This window comes from Stegodyphus dumicola, chromosome X1 (genome assembly GCF_044657685.1).
Source record: "Stegodyphus dumicola isolate Sdum_Otavi_A_Nest chromosome X1, ASM4465768v1".
Classification (NCBI taxonomy): Eukaryota; Metazoa; Arthropoda; class Arachnida; order Araneae; family Eresidae; genus Stegodyphus; species Stegodyphus dumicola.
This window is the reverse complement of record NC_140780.1, coordinates 154815256-154832100: the sequence shown is the minus strand read 5'-3', so window position 1 is coordinate 154832100 and position 16845 is coordinate 154815256. Positions and strand designations below refer to the sequence as shown.

The following is a 16845-nucleotide window of genomic DNA, read 5'->3' as shown; positions in this document are numbered from 1 at the left end:
TAAAACTAATTATATAAAACAAAAATATATCTTTTTTTTAATTATTCGATATTACTTGCAAACTTTTATGAGTGCCCAAGTTTTAGAAAGCCCAGGGATGTTGGTTGCAAACGACTTCAGTATCAATTGACAAGAAATGAGCGGTGACCAATGTACAGTCTTTATAAATGTTTTATAATTAAGATGTTACAGTCTGTACAAATGTTTTGTAGGTATAAGAAAATATTAAAATCTAGTGCTAGAACTTATTTCATCGTAATTAAGAATGTGCGTTAAATACTTATGCTTCAAATTTTCTAATGTTAGTGCTTAATCTGTCATACTGTTTTAATAAGCCAGTTTAATATTTTAATTACAGTTTTCGTCGAAATTTTATCACTGAAAGTTTAATGCAATTAATACCACTGTTATTCAAATTATAACAATTACTGAAAAGAAAATGTTCTCTCCGGATAATTTGAAATTTTATTATTTTAACTCTTTTATATTCTTCTAATTTTTTTAATACCTCTAGATAAACCGAATATTTTAAACATATATATCAGTAAAATAAAACTGAATAATAAAGCTGTAAAATCATAAAACGATATTTTATCATACTAGAATTTTTGTGAAGTGTTTATTAATGACAACGGTTGCGAAGTCGTTTGTTCAGTATTACTGTGTTTGTTTCACATTTTGTTTCTCTTACAATATGTTTTGTATCAGCACCTACATTTCTCATATAAAGCTTAGTATGATTATAATGGTTTAATTGACTGCAGTTGTTGTAACCACCTGATCCTCTTCTGGAGCTCAATGAGTAGCTAGATGACGGATAAGATAATTTCAACTATTACGATAAGCGAATGACATTCCAATGCACGTACAGTTGGAGTTGATTATGATCGTTACGGATGCTAAATACTATTCGACTGGGTCATAGGGACATTTCATCAGGCATGCAGATAATTTCTCACAATTAAATGATAAAATGTATATTACTATGAATGTTAGTGTTTCTCTGAAATGTCGAATTGAAATGCCAGACGAAGTCAAATTTTCGTTTGTAAGTAACATATATATCTATATAACAATTTGGAATTTCAAAACGAAGATTCTTGCAGTGATAGTCTGTTGAACAGTTCTGTTATTGTACACCTCACACTTTTAAAATAAATGCAGATAAATTAGCTCTAAGCTACCTCGTTCATGAATGAATTTTCGCAGTTTTTAAGTAAGCAAGAAAAGCGATGAGAGTAAACTGATAAGTCAGAGATGTAGAGAGGGAATGTGCAGTTTCTGCTTTTTCTTGTTGGCCAAGATTAGGTTTCAGCTTGCTGACTTTAATATTGTAATTGGATGAAGCATTAGGTAAGTTTCTGCGTTATTAACGCTATGAAAGAATCAAGTGACAAGAATTATTTTTTTAAATGAAGCAGTTTAGAGCGATTTGTCATAAGAAGGTGCTAGTTTTAAGATGGGAAGGAGAAAGATCAGGATTAAAAAGAATAGTTAAGGTGCTATTGCAAATTAAAATTAGTGTTTTATCTTGCACATATTTTTTTTTTTGCATATCATTAGATGCAAGGAGTAAGGATATCTTTTATCTAATATATCGTAGGATCTAAGTATTCATATAGCTGGAATCATCAGGTCGGAGTACGCAAGTATTTACAGCCGTTTAAACGTCTGCATTCTGGCCAGAGTATAAACATTGGCCAAAACATTTTCTGCTCCCCTCTCCAGCCTGAACAGCGGCCGAGCGGATAAGACTGCTGAATAATGAGGGTATGACATGGGTTCGAGCAGAGGCGAACGGGCTGGGCTGATTGGACACTGATAGCCACGTGAATAACTACCTCTTGTTCCTTAACCCCCCCCCCCGCCTCTAAAGTTCTTTAATGCACACGGCATTAACTCGAGAAACCTCCTTTAACGTTTCTTTAATAAGAAACATCACAGTCAAATAGGACTGATTTAAAATACTTTAACCTATCAAATGAAATAAAACTGAAAAAGATTTTTAAACTATAGCTTCTCTCTTCCTTTAAAAAGGAACTTTCTTAGGCGCTTAACAGCGTCCTTTTTGGCCTTTAAAAACCGCATTGAATAGCGGTCAAAAATGCAACTTCTCCCTCCCAGCTGATCACTGGTAGAACTACTTTTTCGACCTGTAAACAGGTTCTCCCCTCCCTCCCACATCGAAGAACGCGCATCGGAATTCCCCTGCGTATTCTTCATCTGACGTATGCAAAGAAAATGATTATCAAGGTTCAAGGAAACTTCATCTTTTATTTTTCTAGTCAAAATTTGTATGGCTGCCCCTATCTAAATTATTCTGGCCCTTTTTCGGCGCAATATTAAGACCTTCTGAGTTTTTTGCCTTTTTTTGACTCAGTGTGAAGGCACCTACTCCAAGTCATTCGGCTTATCAAAATTTTACCCTATTTGACAATCCCCTCTTTCGGATGATTTAATTTCCTTTGAAGATGTGGAGGTAAAGGCGTAATTGCCTATGAACTCCGTAAATTGCACTTCCTTGATCCTTGATCCTTGGGCTGATTGGTTTTCGTTGTTTTCTCCTTGTGTAAAAAGAATACGAGCCACGAAGGCATTCTTCCCATTACGCAGATAATCCTCGTATGTTTTGCCATAATAAAATAACCCAATCTAACCTCTTCTCATGTCGGGTTTTGGGGGATATAGATAATAAATTTTGGATGAAAAATTTCTGGGAAGAAAGAAAACGGAACAGAATTAAAAGAGAATGAAATTTGACAATGATTTTCCTTTATCAGATTTAGTCTGTATCGGGTTAAAAAATAACATTCAAGTAATTCAAGTAATAAATATTAAAAAAGCGTCATTTTGACGAGTAGTTGGAAATGTTTTCTATTTATTTTAGTAGTAATATGCATTTAATTATAAATTTAAATTCCTTTGTTGAACTTAAAGTTCTGAGTCTAGTAGAATGTCTAATTTTATATTTTATTTTTAGTGAGGGAATTTGTTTTTTCAATTTCAAAAGTAATTTCAGACTACTGTTTTCAAATTTTATAAGACCCTGTAAAAGACTTGAAAGTTTTCAAGTGTATTGGAATTCCTCATGTATAGTTAAATCCCCAGATTTTAAATATTTTCTTGCTTTAAAATGTGAATATTATCCTTTAAAAAACATTACATTAGAATAATCATTAAAATTTTTTCGAGCAATCTTTATAGCTTCTTCTATTGGTGGACATAAATTTTGAAATTCAGTTTAATGGCTTATATGGTAATTTCCCGTACATTAAGTAAGATGGTGGAAATTTTGTTGCAGAACGAAGCGTATTGTTATATAGTTCTCTAATCTGAGGTAGTAAATTTGCATGTGCAATATTACCTTGATAAGAATTGAATTTAATTTTAATGTAGTTATATTAGTTTTTTTGTGGTCTATTAGCAGTAGTGATAGCGTAACATTATGATTTTTAAAAAAAAGTTTAAATTTTGAAGAAGTAAATGCTGCATTTCTATTACTTAAAATTTCTTTAAAATCTAAATCTGAAAAATGTGTTTTAAAAGAAGAAATTACTTACATTAGAAGAAATTATTTACATTTAGAAGGAAATGTCCATTTATGGCAAGTAAAATGATCTATAGTAATGTAAATATACTTTTTAGGAAAAAAAAAACTTATAATAGTTTAAGCCGCCAACAGTATAAGTCGAACATTCAGTGTAATAAACAAGCCTAATGTCAAGAATGGCTCAACACCACAGAAATCTAATCGCTAGATAATCAAAGATAGCAGCGTGGTTTTCAGGTAAGCAGAAGACGCTCTGATTTCACCTTTCAAAAATCTTCCCTTAAATACTAACTCCATTCTACTTCATTTGAATATAAGCGCGCTAGTTCATTTGCATTCTGGCAAGAAAGTGTGAGTTGAAAGTAAGAGCGATAGAAAAGCTGCTTCAACATAAAATAACTGTTAAGTAAATTAAATAAATCCCCACAAATCCTACAATGCTAAAAGCCAGTTACCTTATTATAAAGAAAAACAAATATTGTATTTAATCATTCCACAGCTATCAGCAAATAGTTAGGCGGATCCATTTGTAAAAGACCTGCCTATTTTATCTCAAAGTTATTTAAATATTGTACCGTGTATTGTATGTATTATTTTCCTATGTACGTCCAACATCAAGAAAATTTCACATTGTTTTACAATAGAGAAATGTGAATCTTTTTATAATAGTGTTAGTAATTAACTATTTTAATATATTTGATGATTTTATGAAACAAACGAGTTTTAGGTTTTGTATTGAATGTAACACTTTCATGACAGAATTAGTAGAAGATTAAAGTAAGATAGAAGTATTCAAGCCAAGAATATAAAACTTGTATCATATAACTTCGAAAATTTAAAGACACTCTCCAAAAATATAGGACAGTTTTCAAGACACTTCTAGAAAACATTTGAAGAGCCTGAAAGCATTTAAATTAGGTTATCATTTTGTCTATACATTGTGTAATTTAATGGTTTAGTACGACTTGAAATATGCCATAACTGTATTTCCCATTAGTATATTAGAGAACTAATGGCAAAATGAGGAGGAGTAGTGAAGCTTCAAAGGCTGTGTGTTCATGATGAAATCTTTCTCATCTACATTTTTAATATTTAAAAAAGTATACTGAATATTTTAAAATATATTTTATACAGTAATCTGTCTCTTTATTTCTTATCCCTTTTTCCTTTAAAAAAAGCTTTTATGTGGCTAAGACTTTCTTTGTTTGAAGAGGGGGTATGAAAGATAAAAACATAGACAAGACAAAAAATTAATTTACAATAGCCCCTTAATTCTTCTTTTTCATTTGGTTATTTTCCTTCACCATCCTAAAAAATAGTAACTCCTTATAATAAATAACATGATTTAAAAATAAACCCTTCTCAATAATTCTTGCACAACACTAATAATACTGGAATTTACATAATACTTCAGCCAATAACAATTTTATATTTTGTGAACGGAGACTTTATTTACCAGTCATATGAAAGTGACAAACCATTAGACTGAAATATTCTTGACCAAACCTTCATTAGAAAAGTATTTTGTACTTTACAAAATACCATGACATAAAAGTACCATGACATTTCTGGCTTGCAAGCATGTTGTCCATTGCTGCTTCTTTTGTCTTTAAATATTCCCGAAAGAATGAAAATACGAATGTAACCATTCAAGAAAAGACACGCATTTTGCGCATGTTATTTTGTGGCTGAATAAAAATTTGATGCGTACAGTTAAAATTGTTCAAGCTACCCGACTGCATCGTATGAATCATCTGTTCTTGCTTGGCATCAACATCTAAATCATCACATACACACACAAGGACAGGAAAAAGTGGACGGAGCACCAGAACTTCGTCAGTGACTTTTAGAGGTATTGCTCCGCCGCACTACTGTACCCGCTGAGCGTTCGGTTGGCCCGCATCAGATGCCAGGCTAACAGGACATTACACACACACACACACATATATAATAAGTGCAAGTGTTAAAAGGGGATTTTAATTATATAAGGTGTCACCACATATTCAAGGGCCATAAACCAGAACCTGGAATAATAATTAATAAATCGATTTCAATTTTAGATTTTAAGCGCACTCTATCATTGCTGGAAATTTGAATTTCATGCTTGCTGCTGAAAATGACATCATGAAGCCTAAATCATATCATTAGTATTTATGCGGAAGCAACTGCAAACAAAGAAGTTCCTACTATTCAGTGCTTTAGATTAAAATTCGGTACTTCTATGCTTTCGGTTCTGCGCAGTGTGTTCGGCTCTGGGCAACCAATGCAGATCGTGCTCGTGTCAGGCCAACTTAACGTGGCTGCTAACCTGACATTTTAGCAAGTTAGCAGATTCAAAGTTGCCTGAGGTTTTGCTTGGAAAAACAATAATTCTGCCAGAGAGAGTTAAAAAATTCCTTGAGTATATACTTTGGAATGTATTGTCATGAATTAAAAATACATGCAATAGAATTCATAGTTTATTTGCTATGCTTTCAGGTTAGCCTCATGGTTTTAAAATGATTTTAAAACAGTAATGTGCATATATGCATTATTTGAAGTTTAAACATTATTTCTGAGGAAATTTATGAATTAAAATAAGACCAATATAACGTACCTGATGGAACAAGATTCACCATTGAAAGAGCATGATGTTATGAAGGAACTTCCTTTATAACCCATTTTTCGACGCGCTTCTTCGGATTCATCCAAGTAACGATTCAGAAAGGTCAACCATTCTATTCTTTCGTCACTGAACATGCCTTCAAAGTTCTTAGAACATGAAACATATTTTTTCCGTTCCTGAAATGTATTTTATTTTATTTTCCAATGAATGGAGTTTTTTAAAAGTAAATTAATCAGTACATGCAGCCTGGAAATACGACTTTGTTTATTATACGAAGTATTTATTTATTTATTACACGAATTTTATTATACGAATTATTTATTTATTATGCGAATTTTATTTATTTATATATTATACGACTTTATTCTATTTTTATACGAATTTATATTATTAATTATTTAGTCGTATAATAAATACGACTAATATTTATTAAACGAAGCCTTAGATAATGTAGATTTGGAATCCTGTATCACCAAGTGTAATTTTTAATATAAAATTCTAAAATTGACTGCTCTGCTGCAACAATACGTACAGTATATTTAACAGTCCTTTAATTCATATTTATTTGTTTCTCTCATTACTAATATCAGAAATAAATCTAGCCATCAATTTATGCACCTACCTAGATTTTAACTCTCTAGAAATTTTCGATATAACCGACGATCTGTTTTCTAGGTTGAGACCAAGTATTATTTAAAATGATTTTGTCCTTCTTGCTAATATTTTTACGGAATTTTAAGTTCAGTTTCATACATATTTCAATAGCATCAAAATATATAACAAAAACAGAAATTCGGTTATTTTTTACTCTTTTGAACTTATCTATCTGGAGAGTACCAATGAAAAAATCTGATACTGCAATAAAGATGCTTCGTAACATTCATGGTCTGAAACTTTCTATTCCTGGTATTACCTAATCGGCTTATAGAGGATAATTGAATTCATCCATAATTTGTTAATTCAGAGTCTTTTTTAAATTAATGTTCATCGTAATTAACAGCGGCAAGAAATTTCTGTTTAATTTCGTCAGTAGCATTAACAGTAAAAAATACTTTAAATAATTTATCTGTCATGTAAATATATGCTTTAGTGTGCAGTTATGTCAAACTCATATTTCCCAGCAAGTCTTTAGAAAGCCTTCTCTAAGTGCTTAAACGTATCTTTTAATAACATTTCTTGCTAAATATCTTACTAGCCTACAAATGTTTTGAAACAGATTAAAGCATTTTGTACGCATATATAAACTTGAAAACTGTACCACTAGTTCTGCATTTATTTAACTCTATATCATTAGATCGGGAATGTCGAACATTCTGTTTTGCAGTAATGTAAGCCTATTTTTCCGCAGTAAAGAAAGGGGAGGGGAGTTGTATTTGCTTCAATAATAGGTCATGCATATAATACCTCGTGTCAGGGATTTTTACAAGTTTTTAATTTTATATTATATAAATAAGAATAAAAATATAAATACTCTTACATACATGCGCCATGAGGCGCGCCATTTTACATTCATTTAAATCCTTTGCATAAATATTGTATCCCCAAAAATAATGTAACGTTCTATTAGTGGTACATGTACCATAGTTAGAGAAATTTGGACCAAAGATCAAGGATGTTTTCTTTGTGGAACACCTTCCCCTAAGTCAAAACTGCGCATACTAACTGATCTTCATGAGCATGAAGAAGATCTCTGTTAAAAATGGGCTACGATTAGTAAAAATGGGCAAGTTATGTAAATACTAACCCTACTTTTCGGACTTCTGCTTGGAGCACCAAACTAGTCGTTAATGTTGAAATAACCAGGTCACTTTCGAATCAGCAGGTGATATTATCTAACTGTTATTTGAAACTAATCACTAATATTCAATTCTTGTCTTACCCAAAGCGGAAAAACATTTTGGAGAAAGATATTTTCAAACTTTATTTTCTTGCGGAGTAAATATTTATTGATAGTGCAATGCAACTAAAATTTTCATCCACGCCTTCTTGATATAACTTCCCTACCTATTTTTGGCTGCTTCGAATCTGAAGCTGATGTTATCTTCTCTTTGTCGTTTTTATTTGAAATTAATAACTATTACCTATTATCTGAAACAAGTGTTATTTTTTTGTTACTTAAATTACAATGAATTAAGCGGGAAAAGGATATTTTTAAATTTTCAGTTTATATTTAAGGTATTCTTTGAATTTCTTGAACTTGATTTACGCTGAGATGTCTCTGTTTTAATGGTCGTATAACCTGTTTAAAATTTTTATTGGGGCGCTAATAATATAGTCTCCCTGCATAAATAGAAACGAGTCTGGCATATCTGCCACTATGAGAAATATAAATGAGTCTGATAAATAACAAATGAAAAATACAACTTACGGATGCAACTACGCGGCGAAAGGTTTCGAACTGACGACCGCCGCAGTTTCTTTCTTCACATTCATCTATGGTCTTGTTGTTTATTAGACAATGGTAGTAAAACTTCGGTACCCTAAAAAGAATCGCTATAAAGTACCTGCATTCTGCTCATACTTATAAAAGGAAAAATATTGATCAATAAAGTTTTAAATACTTCTGATTTATGTGTTCTAAGTATTTTCAATATACTCTAAAGAGGAAATACGTTTCTAAAATTCAAATTTTTGAAACTTTCTTTTGGCAAATAAAACATCATCTCCAGCAAATAATTTCTTACGTAAAGCTTGCCTTTGTCGCAGTATGATTCAGATTATGTCATGATAATATCTTGAGTATAATTAGTATAATGAAACTCGTGAACGAAATGGAACTGATTTCTCAACGCAAATTGCAAAATGCAAATTAATAACATGAACAACTTTTAAATACTTCTGTTACACTACAGATTAACGGGCAAATTTTAACATGTGACTACAGAGTTAAGTTTAAGCCTAGCAAAATAGTAAATTATAGTTAAAGCCGTTTACCTAAACCCACAAGTTTTGATGAGGAACAGGTATGCAGTATTAAAAGAAGTGAAGGAAAAGAAAACGGTACTCACTTGAAACTTTCATATTTTTTATGTTATGACTAAAGGCTTCGTTGTTGAGAACAGCTGAATATATATTATGTTGACTGCTATATCAGTGAATAATAAAAGCATAAAACAGTACCTAAAAATAATGTAGTCTGGAATTTTAAAAATTAAATCCCACTTAATTCATCTTGGATATCATCAACATTTTAAAGCTCCTAAATTCGATCCCAGTTGATCAGACTCATATTTGTATTTATAAATTTTCTGCCGCTATAATAACACGTATAAACTACGAACATTTAGTAGAAGTTACGCAACGCTTTTGCTGGTGTACTGAAAGCACTCTTCTTTACATATTCAAAGGTTCCAGAGTAGTCTTCCAGTAGAAGCAAATCTTATTAATTTGTATTGCTGTTTACCTCGAGTTCTTGAATGAACAGACCCAGGAATAATTATAAAAGGGTATACAGAATGTGCAACGGTGCGCTAGAAGGTTCAGGATCAAGGGGTATGTGACAATATAACTTTTGCCCAGATTTCTTCCTTTAAGTTTTGATCAAGAACATATTTGGAGATGGTATTCGACCTTCCGTCCTACTGCAAAACCCCAGAGAAGATTTCCGAACCGATGACTATTTAAGTGGCACTATTTCATTATAATCTACAGTTATATTCGCATTCCAGAATTCGAGTAAAAGCGGCCTTTTCTAACCACCTTACAGACTTCGACAACACAAGATTTGCTTCGAGCTATTTTACTTATCTCTAGGACCTCTGGAAAGAAACTGCATTTAGTAAATTCCGTCATCTGTGAATTCATTCTATGAGTATAAAATATCAATGCGAATCTTCGGAGCAATTTCCCAAGCTTTCAGTACTAAATCTCATTTTAACCAATTAACGGCAGAGTACGTGAATCAAAATACCCAGTTTAAAAAATATGGTACGGATAAATGTATCCTGTAATACCTAGTTTTCAAACGATAAGGAAGAGATCTGCGTCTTTGAATCCTCCTAAACAAAATTAATGTAGCAGAAGAAAATAAAATGAATTATTTAAGGCAGTGGCTGTCAACTTTTCTTGCTCCATACCTTCTTTTACAATGTAAGGCAGAATATTCTTTAGCTTATTTAAGATTAAATTTCTAACAGTACGTAAAATTAAAAATATTTTATTTTGGTATGCCAAAAAGGATAAAACTCCGTAATATCTGCGTTAATTATTTCAGTTTTTTTTGGTTACAAGATTTCAGCTACTACCTTCTCACTACGCAGCCGTTAACCTTTTGTTGCAGTTTGAGTATACCAGGTACAGGTAGAAGTTAGGTCAGCACCTCCGTAGTACCATAGGTGACTCAGGTATTGCTGAACTTAGCTAACTGTTAAGCTTCCACCCAAAATCTGAGGGATAACACCCTGGGGTGAGCGCTCCGAGGGTCTCACACCTCTCCCCACACCAACATCTTGAGAGGACCCCGGCTCGCCGCGCACTCGAAGCGCCTCCACGCCCCACGGACACTATACGTCTACAAACATCCATGCACCCTCCGGGACTCGAATCCGGCCCACCAGCACGGCAATCAGTGTCACCAACCACTATACTGGCTAGGCGGCAACCCAAAAGTCTGCTATTCACTTTGCAACATACTGTTCACATCACTTATTGTCAGTTACTGTTTGTGCTCTGTTATAACCATTTGCTTGCATTCTTTCGATGGGGATCTCTTCTTGGCACAGCTGTTCTATTTGGCAAAGATCTCTACCAATATTTTGCAGTTGCTTCACTATTTTGCATATGGTATCTCTTGGTCCTTTTGTTTTAAATAAAAACATTTTAAAAGGCTGGAGGTTTGTAGTTGGACATGCAACGTGACTTATTCTGTGAGGTCGCAATTGATGGTCGGGCTCACCTCTTTCTCCACATACGCAAGTATCTGTATTTCAGATGTTTCTTTCGAGAAAGTATATTGGAAAGGGGCCGTGTCCCGTCATATAGTAGTTCAGAAAAGAGTTGCTAAGTAGACTAGAAGAGAAACACGCTAATGTGACAATCAAAATCGTAAAACAACCTTGTATTTAGCGTAGGTATAATGAAACACTCAATCGATTTCGAGGGCAGCTAAAGGTCCCTCCTCATCAGGAGAAAGAAATACCTAGAAAGAAGAAAATAAAGGAGAAGGAGTCACAGAAACACGTGGTCCTTATTAGCACTGCACGTGGTTATAACTAGATTTTTAATCAGAGTTGCACTGGCCGCCTACTTTTACTGAGCCAGGCTATCTGATCGAGCATAAAAATTTGCGAAGTTAAAATAGGGAGCGAGGGGCAAATGCACTTTACGCTCAAAATCTGAACTTCAAATAATTCATTATTTTAACTCCCTATTTTAACTTCGCTAATTTTTATGCTCGATCAGATAGCCTGGCTCAGTAAAAGTAGGCGGCCAGTGCAACTCTGATTAAAAATCTAGTTATAACCACGTGCAGTGCTAATAAGTACCACGTGTTTCTGTGACTCCTTCTCCTTTTTCTTCTTTCTAGGTATTTCTTTCTCCTGATGAGGAGGGACCTTTAGCTGCCCTCGAAATCGATTGAGTGTTTCATTATACCTACGCTAAATACAAGGTTGTTTTACGATTTTGATAGTTGCTAAGTAGTTCTTCTGTTGTAGAGACATTAGGTATTTTTTGAAAGCGGGAGAGATGAAAAATGACCAGTGCCCTCGCCGGGACTCGAACCACGGACCTCTCACATACGCGCCGAGCGTGCTAACCACTACATCAGGAATGCATGCTAAGAAGGGGGGAGAAATACCTTATATACTTCCGCTTTTAAAGGGCGACTGGGGATTTGGGGACCCAGTCGCCAAATCCTGGTGGTGGAGAATCATCATCCACCACCTTTTTTAATTAGGGCGATATTGTAGTGACATTAGGTTTTTTTTAACCTGGAGATGTGAAAAATGAACAATTGCTTCACAGGGACTCGAACCACGGAACTCTCGAATACGCACCGATTATGCTGACCATTATACCACGAAGGCATGCTAAGAAAGTGGGAGAAATACCTTATATACTCCTCCTTTTAAAGGGCGACTGGGGATTAGGGGACCCAGTCGCTAAATCCTGGTGGTGGAGAATCATCATCCACCAACGTTTTTAGTTCGCGCGATACTGTACAGACATCAGGTTATTTCGAAGCAGGAGACATGAAGAATGTGCAATGCCCTCGCCGAGACTCGAAACATGGACCTGTCGATAACGCGCCGAGTGTGCTGAACACTACACCACGAAGGCATGCTAAGAAGGGGGAAGAAATACCGTATACTGTGTTGAAGTTAGTTATGTAGTTTTCTTCCTTGACTGGCACTGTCCCATTCCTTTTGCCATACAATTTCTCCGATTTTTCTAATTTATATTTTTGTGCAGATTTCGTCCAGGGGACTTTGATTATTTCACTGTTTCTGTTTTTGATAGCGTGCTTCGCCAGGGAATTTGCTTGCTCGTTCCCCAGAATTCCGCAGTGGGCTTTGATCCATTCTAATCGGATAAGGATGTCTGGGCTGGAGCTTGTAGTATTGAGGATGTCTTACATTATTGTGTTTCTACTGTTATGATTTTTTAACGGTTCTAGAGCTGATTTTGGCTGTCCGATTTAATAATAATTTATTTTAAGTTAATCCTGATTGAAGCAAGAATTGCTTGATAGATGGCTACTAATTTTGCTTGAAAGCACTATTGTATGCCTCTAATCGACTTGTAGGGTGTTTTGACTTTGATGTTGGTATTAATAGCTGGATGTATTTTGTATATTATTTTTGGGATTTCGGAATTAATTAGGCTAATTGTAATATCACCTAATGTAAAGGGAGATTTTAAATGCAGAATGGTTGTTTTTGCAGCTTCTTTCGTGACTTGTATGTGCAAGAGAAGGATTCGTACTAGAATACATAGAGCTTTATTTGAGGTTGTGCGAAATTCCTTTGTCATCTGAAAAAGAAAGCTTCTCTGGATTGCAAAGAGTATTAGTTTTTCCGTTCATTCAATTTTTAAGCCCAAATCGCTGCTCCATATTTGACGCTGTTTTGTGAAACTGTCCTGTAAAGAATTTTCCTTCTTTGGGGTCTTAAGTCCCAACATTGTCTCAGTATTCTACGTAACTTTATTGCTATTTGTATTGTTTTCTTTTTTAATTCTTCCAAGTAGTTTATCATGTCGAATTTGTTGTCTACTACGATTCCTAGAAATTCTATTTGCTTGGTAATTTTAATTTCTTTTTCCACCTAGGCTGAATTTGGGAAGTCAAGTTATTTTCTGTCTTGGCTTGTGTATGATTATGGCCTTGATTTTTTTCCTTGTGATATAATAAGTTTTAGTTTCTGGCACCCTATTTTTTAAATATCAAAGTTTCGTTCACATTTTGTTAAAGGATTTCTTTTGAATAGCCACTTACTACAAGAGCAGTGTTGTCTGCGAATGTAACTAATTTCGTGTGGGTGGGAAAGGTACTTTTGACTATTTTGCTATCGATCATTGCCCACATGTCTGCACTGAGGCAAGATCCTTGTGGGTATCCTCTTGTTTGTGTTATTTCTAGTTTAATATTGTTGAGTATCAAAATTCTTTTTCTATCTTTGAAATAGTAATTTAGTAACCAGTAGATATTTCTTAGGCATCTTGTTTCGGCTACAGCTGTCATTACTGCTGGCCACCAGTCGGACGTACTGGTGGGAGCAGTACGTTCGACTCCCTACGTATCGTAAGGAGTTGAACGTACATTTTAAGTCCATCTGATATTGGCGCTGTGTTTATTTTTAGCTTTATTTTTATTTACTTGTTTAATTACTGCATCAGTTGAGTGGACTGTGCAGCGATTTGGTCGAAATCCATATACATTTGGTGCTATAAAATTATTTTTATAAATTTGATGCCTGATCCTTCCTGCCACTAATCGTTCAAGTGTCTTCCCTATGGCAGGCAGCAGATTTATTGGCCTGTATGATGACGGATGTCTTGGATCCTTGTCCTTCTTGGCAAAGAGGATTATATAACCTGTTCTTAGATATGCTGGGAAAATTGTTTTTTCCAGGTATTTGTTGAATAGTGTTGACATGAGGTTTTTGTCATACCAGTCTCTTGAGAGCCCCTGATTTCCTTGCCTATTTATTTGAATACAAGAGGAGCACATAAGGGCTATGTCCTTTAGTAAAAGAATGGCTTAGTGAAGAGTCTTTCTCAGTGAAATTTTTGCGTATTTATGTTACATATGGAGAAAACTAGCAAAACGCTAATGCAGTCCATTTATTCACCATGCTAAACTGAATAGAACAACGAGAGTTAATCTGTCTTAATCTCAATCAGGCACCATGTATGTCCGAGTGGTTAAGACCTCAGAATACTGGCAGTTTGATCTGAGCTCGGAACTAGGTAAAGGGGCTTTTTTTTTTTTTTGAATACATGAATGTTTTTCGTGGTTTCCTCCCATGTGAGACGCGAATACGAGCGCGTAAATTCTTAATAATTTCCTATTAATTAAATTCCTAATAATTTCTCTTAGGAAGTTCCCCACGACGACGTCTCTCAGTTTTGGGCAGATGTCTCTGGCGTACTTTCCCTATTCAATTAACTTAACCTATCCATAACTTAAGGGGTGTTGGAACCCAAAAATCTTCAAAACATTGTGATTTCGGATTTTTGCATTTTCGAATTCTCTACACTTTTATCTTTATAAAAATACCATTCTTTAATCTCTATGAAAATTAGAACTGTAAAAATTCTAGTTTTAATTTGTCATCGAATGCTTTAATCAATGAGGAATTTTACATGAAAACGCGTTGTTCTCCAAACGTGGTTTTTTTATATTCGATGTACCTTTTCTCAGAAACTACTGCTCACAGGTATCTAAAATTTTTATGGCTTAAGTTGCCTAATAGTTGCTGAAATAAGCTTTTTGTGATAAACTTAAAGGAAAAAAAGTTTAAAAATTTTGTGTGAGAAAAGTGCTAAATTTTACTATGCCTAACAAAATATTCTGTAAATTACTCTAAAATTCAAAATGTTTCAAAAGCTCATTTCAATATAATCAGATAGGTATACTTTAATTACTCAAAAAATTTCAAAGGTGTATCTACAGCAAATTTTAAGAAAAGGTACATCGAAAATGGCCAACTTAATATTGTCGGTATAGGGTTTGCTGATAATCTTTAAACCAAGGATTCAGCCATTAAGGAGCCGTACCCACGATTTAGGCAAATATAAGAAAGCGCAGTGGTGAAGAAATTATAAAAACGCGCTTTCCAGAAAGGTAAAGGTACTGTGATATATTTTAAATATTGGATCTGAGCTTTATATCTAAAAACTGGGAAGCATCAGAGAGGGAGGTGAAATAGCTTGGTCACTTTAACTGAGACTGTAGCTTTTAATTACTGTAAATCAATGAGTCTAGAAACGCAAAGATAATTCTTCTCGAAGCTAGGATTTTTGTTAAAGACATTTTACAAAATTTTATTATTATGCGTTTCATTACAAAGAAATTGCTATTTTATCAGATTGCGTAGTTTTGTGGTTAAGCTGCTTGCATAGCAGCTTCAGTAATAAAATAATTTATTAAATTTGTAAAATTATAAGGGGCGTACCTAGTCAGATTATTAGTCGTAATCAAACTGATTCATTCTTAATTTTTATAATGAATTAATATTGTGGGATATTTATAGTCTTTTTTATATAATACATAAAATATATTAAATGTATTAACTTTTTCAAACTGAATGTTAGTTAATTATCATTTTTGTTAATATAGATTATATAGAAGAAATATTTTATAGGGAATTACGAGGATGATGGTAAACATTCGTCACTAAAGTACATATCAGACAAAAAAATCAGTAAAAGGCTAGAAAATTTACCTCGTATTTTGTAAAATCCCTTATTTTTAAGCATTCGATTATCAAATGAACCTTGCTTTTTGCTTTGATTACAAGCTACAATTAAATGCTTAATGAAATCAGTAGTCGTCAGTTGGGGGCACGCAAGTTGAAGGTCATTTTCTGTACACTGCAGCAAAGTTCACATTGTGGGACTATGTCTAAATTTGTGAGCATTTCCCTAAATGATGGATATTAAAGAAACTTGGATTTATTGAACCAAAGTGCTAATAGCGATTTTATCTTGGTATATATTTTTCTGTTTACAATTTAAATAAACTTGTAAGGTTCTTATGTTAAATTAAGCAGTTGTTATGATTTTGATCTGTACTATAACCTTTTCTTTCTGCATTCCTCACCACAATGCATGTTAGCTTTCAGAGTACATAAGCTGAGGGTTTTGAATCTTAGAGGGAGCCTTACTGTCACTCGCGCCGCGTTGTTAGAATTTCACCAGCTCTACCTAAAAGTGATTATTCCGGGTCTAAATTTTCTTGCAGCAGATACTTTAAACTTACGCACTGGTAAAACTGATTGAGCCGGTTTATATCTTAGAAGCTTAGTTATTTGACTGTGTAGCTATAGACTACTTTATCAACATTTAAATTCATTTGACTGTTATTGTTTAATTCATATCGTCACGAGAGGTAGTTTGTCTGTAGCACAAGTCTTGCGTTTTGTGTTAAGTTAAAGATTTACAGAAAAAGGGTAATTTTCAGGACTTTGACACTCTACTTCAGACGTAGCGATAACCTTCCAATATTTTTTGGTAAGGTATGTAGGAC

The 16845-nt window shown here is 33.8% G+C and overlaps 1 protein-coding gene across 3 annotated transcripts in view; it reads right to left on the bottom strand.

The window, feature by feature from the left end:
- LOC118197024 (epithelial sodium channel subunit alpha-like) overlaps positions 1-16845 on the bottom strand; it is a 215544-nt gene that overhangs the window by 68565 nt on the left and 130134 nt on the right. For all 3 annotated transcript variants that reach the window (XM_085807588.1, XM_085807589.1, XM_035368493.2), the window contains exons 2-3: positions 8524-8635; positions 6147-6331 (exon numbers count right to left, since the gene is read on the bottom strand). In XM_085807588.1, the coding sequence (XP_085663714.1) occupies positions 6147-6331; positions 8524-8635 (297 nt within the window). The remainder of the gene's footprint in view (positions 1-6146; positions 6332-8523; positions 8636-16845) is intronic.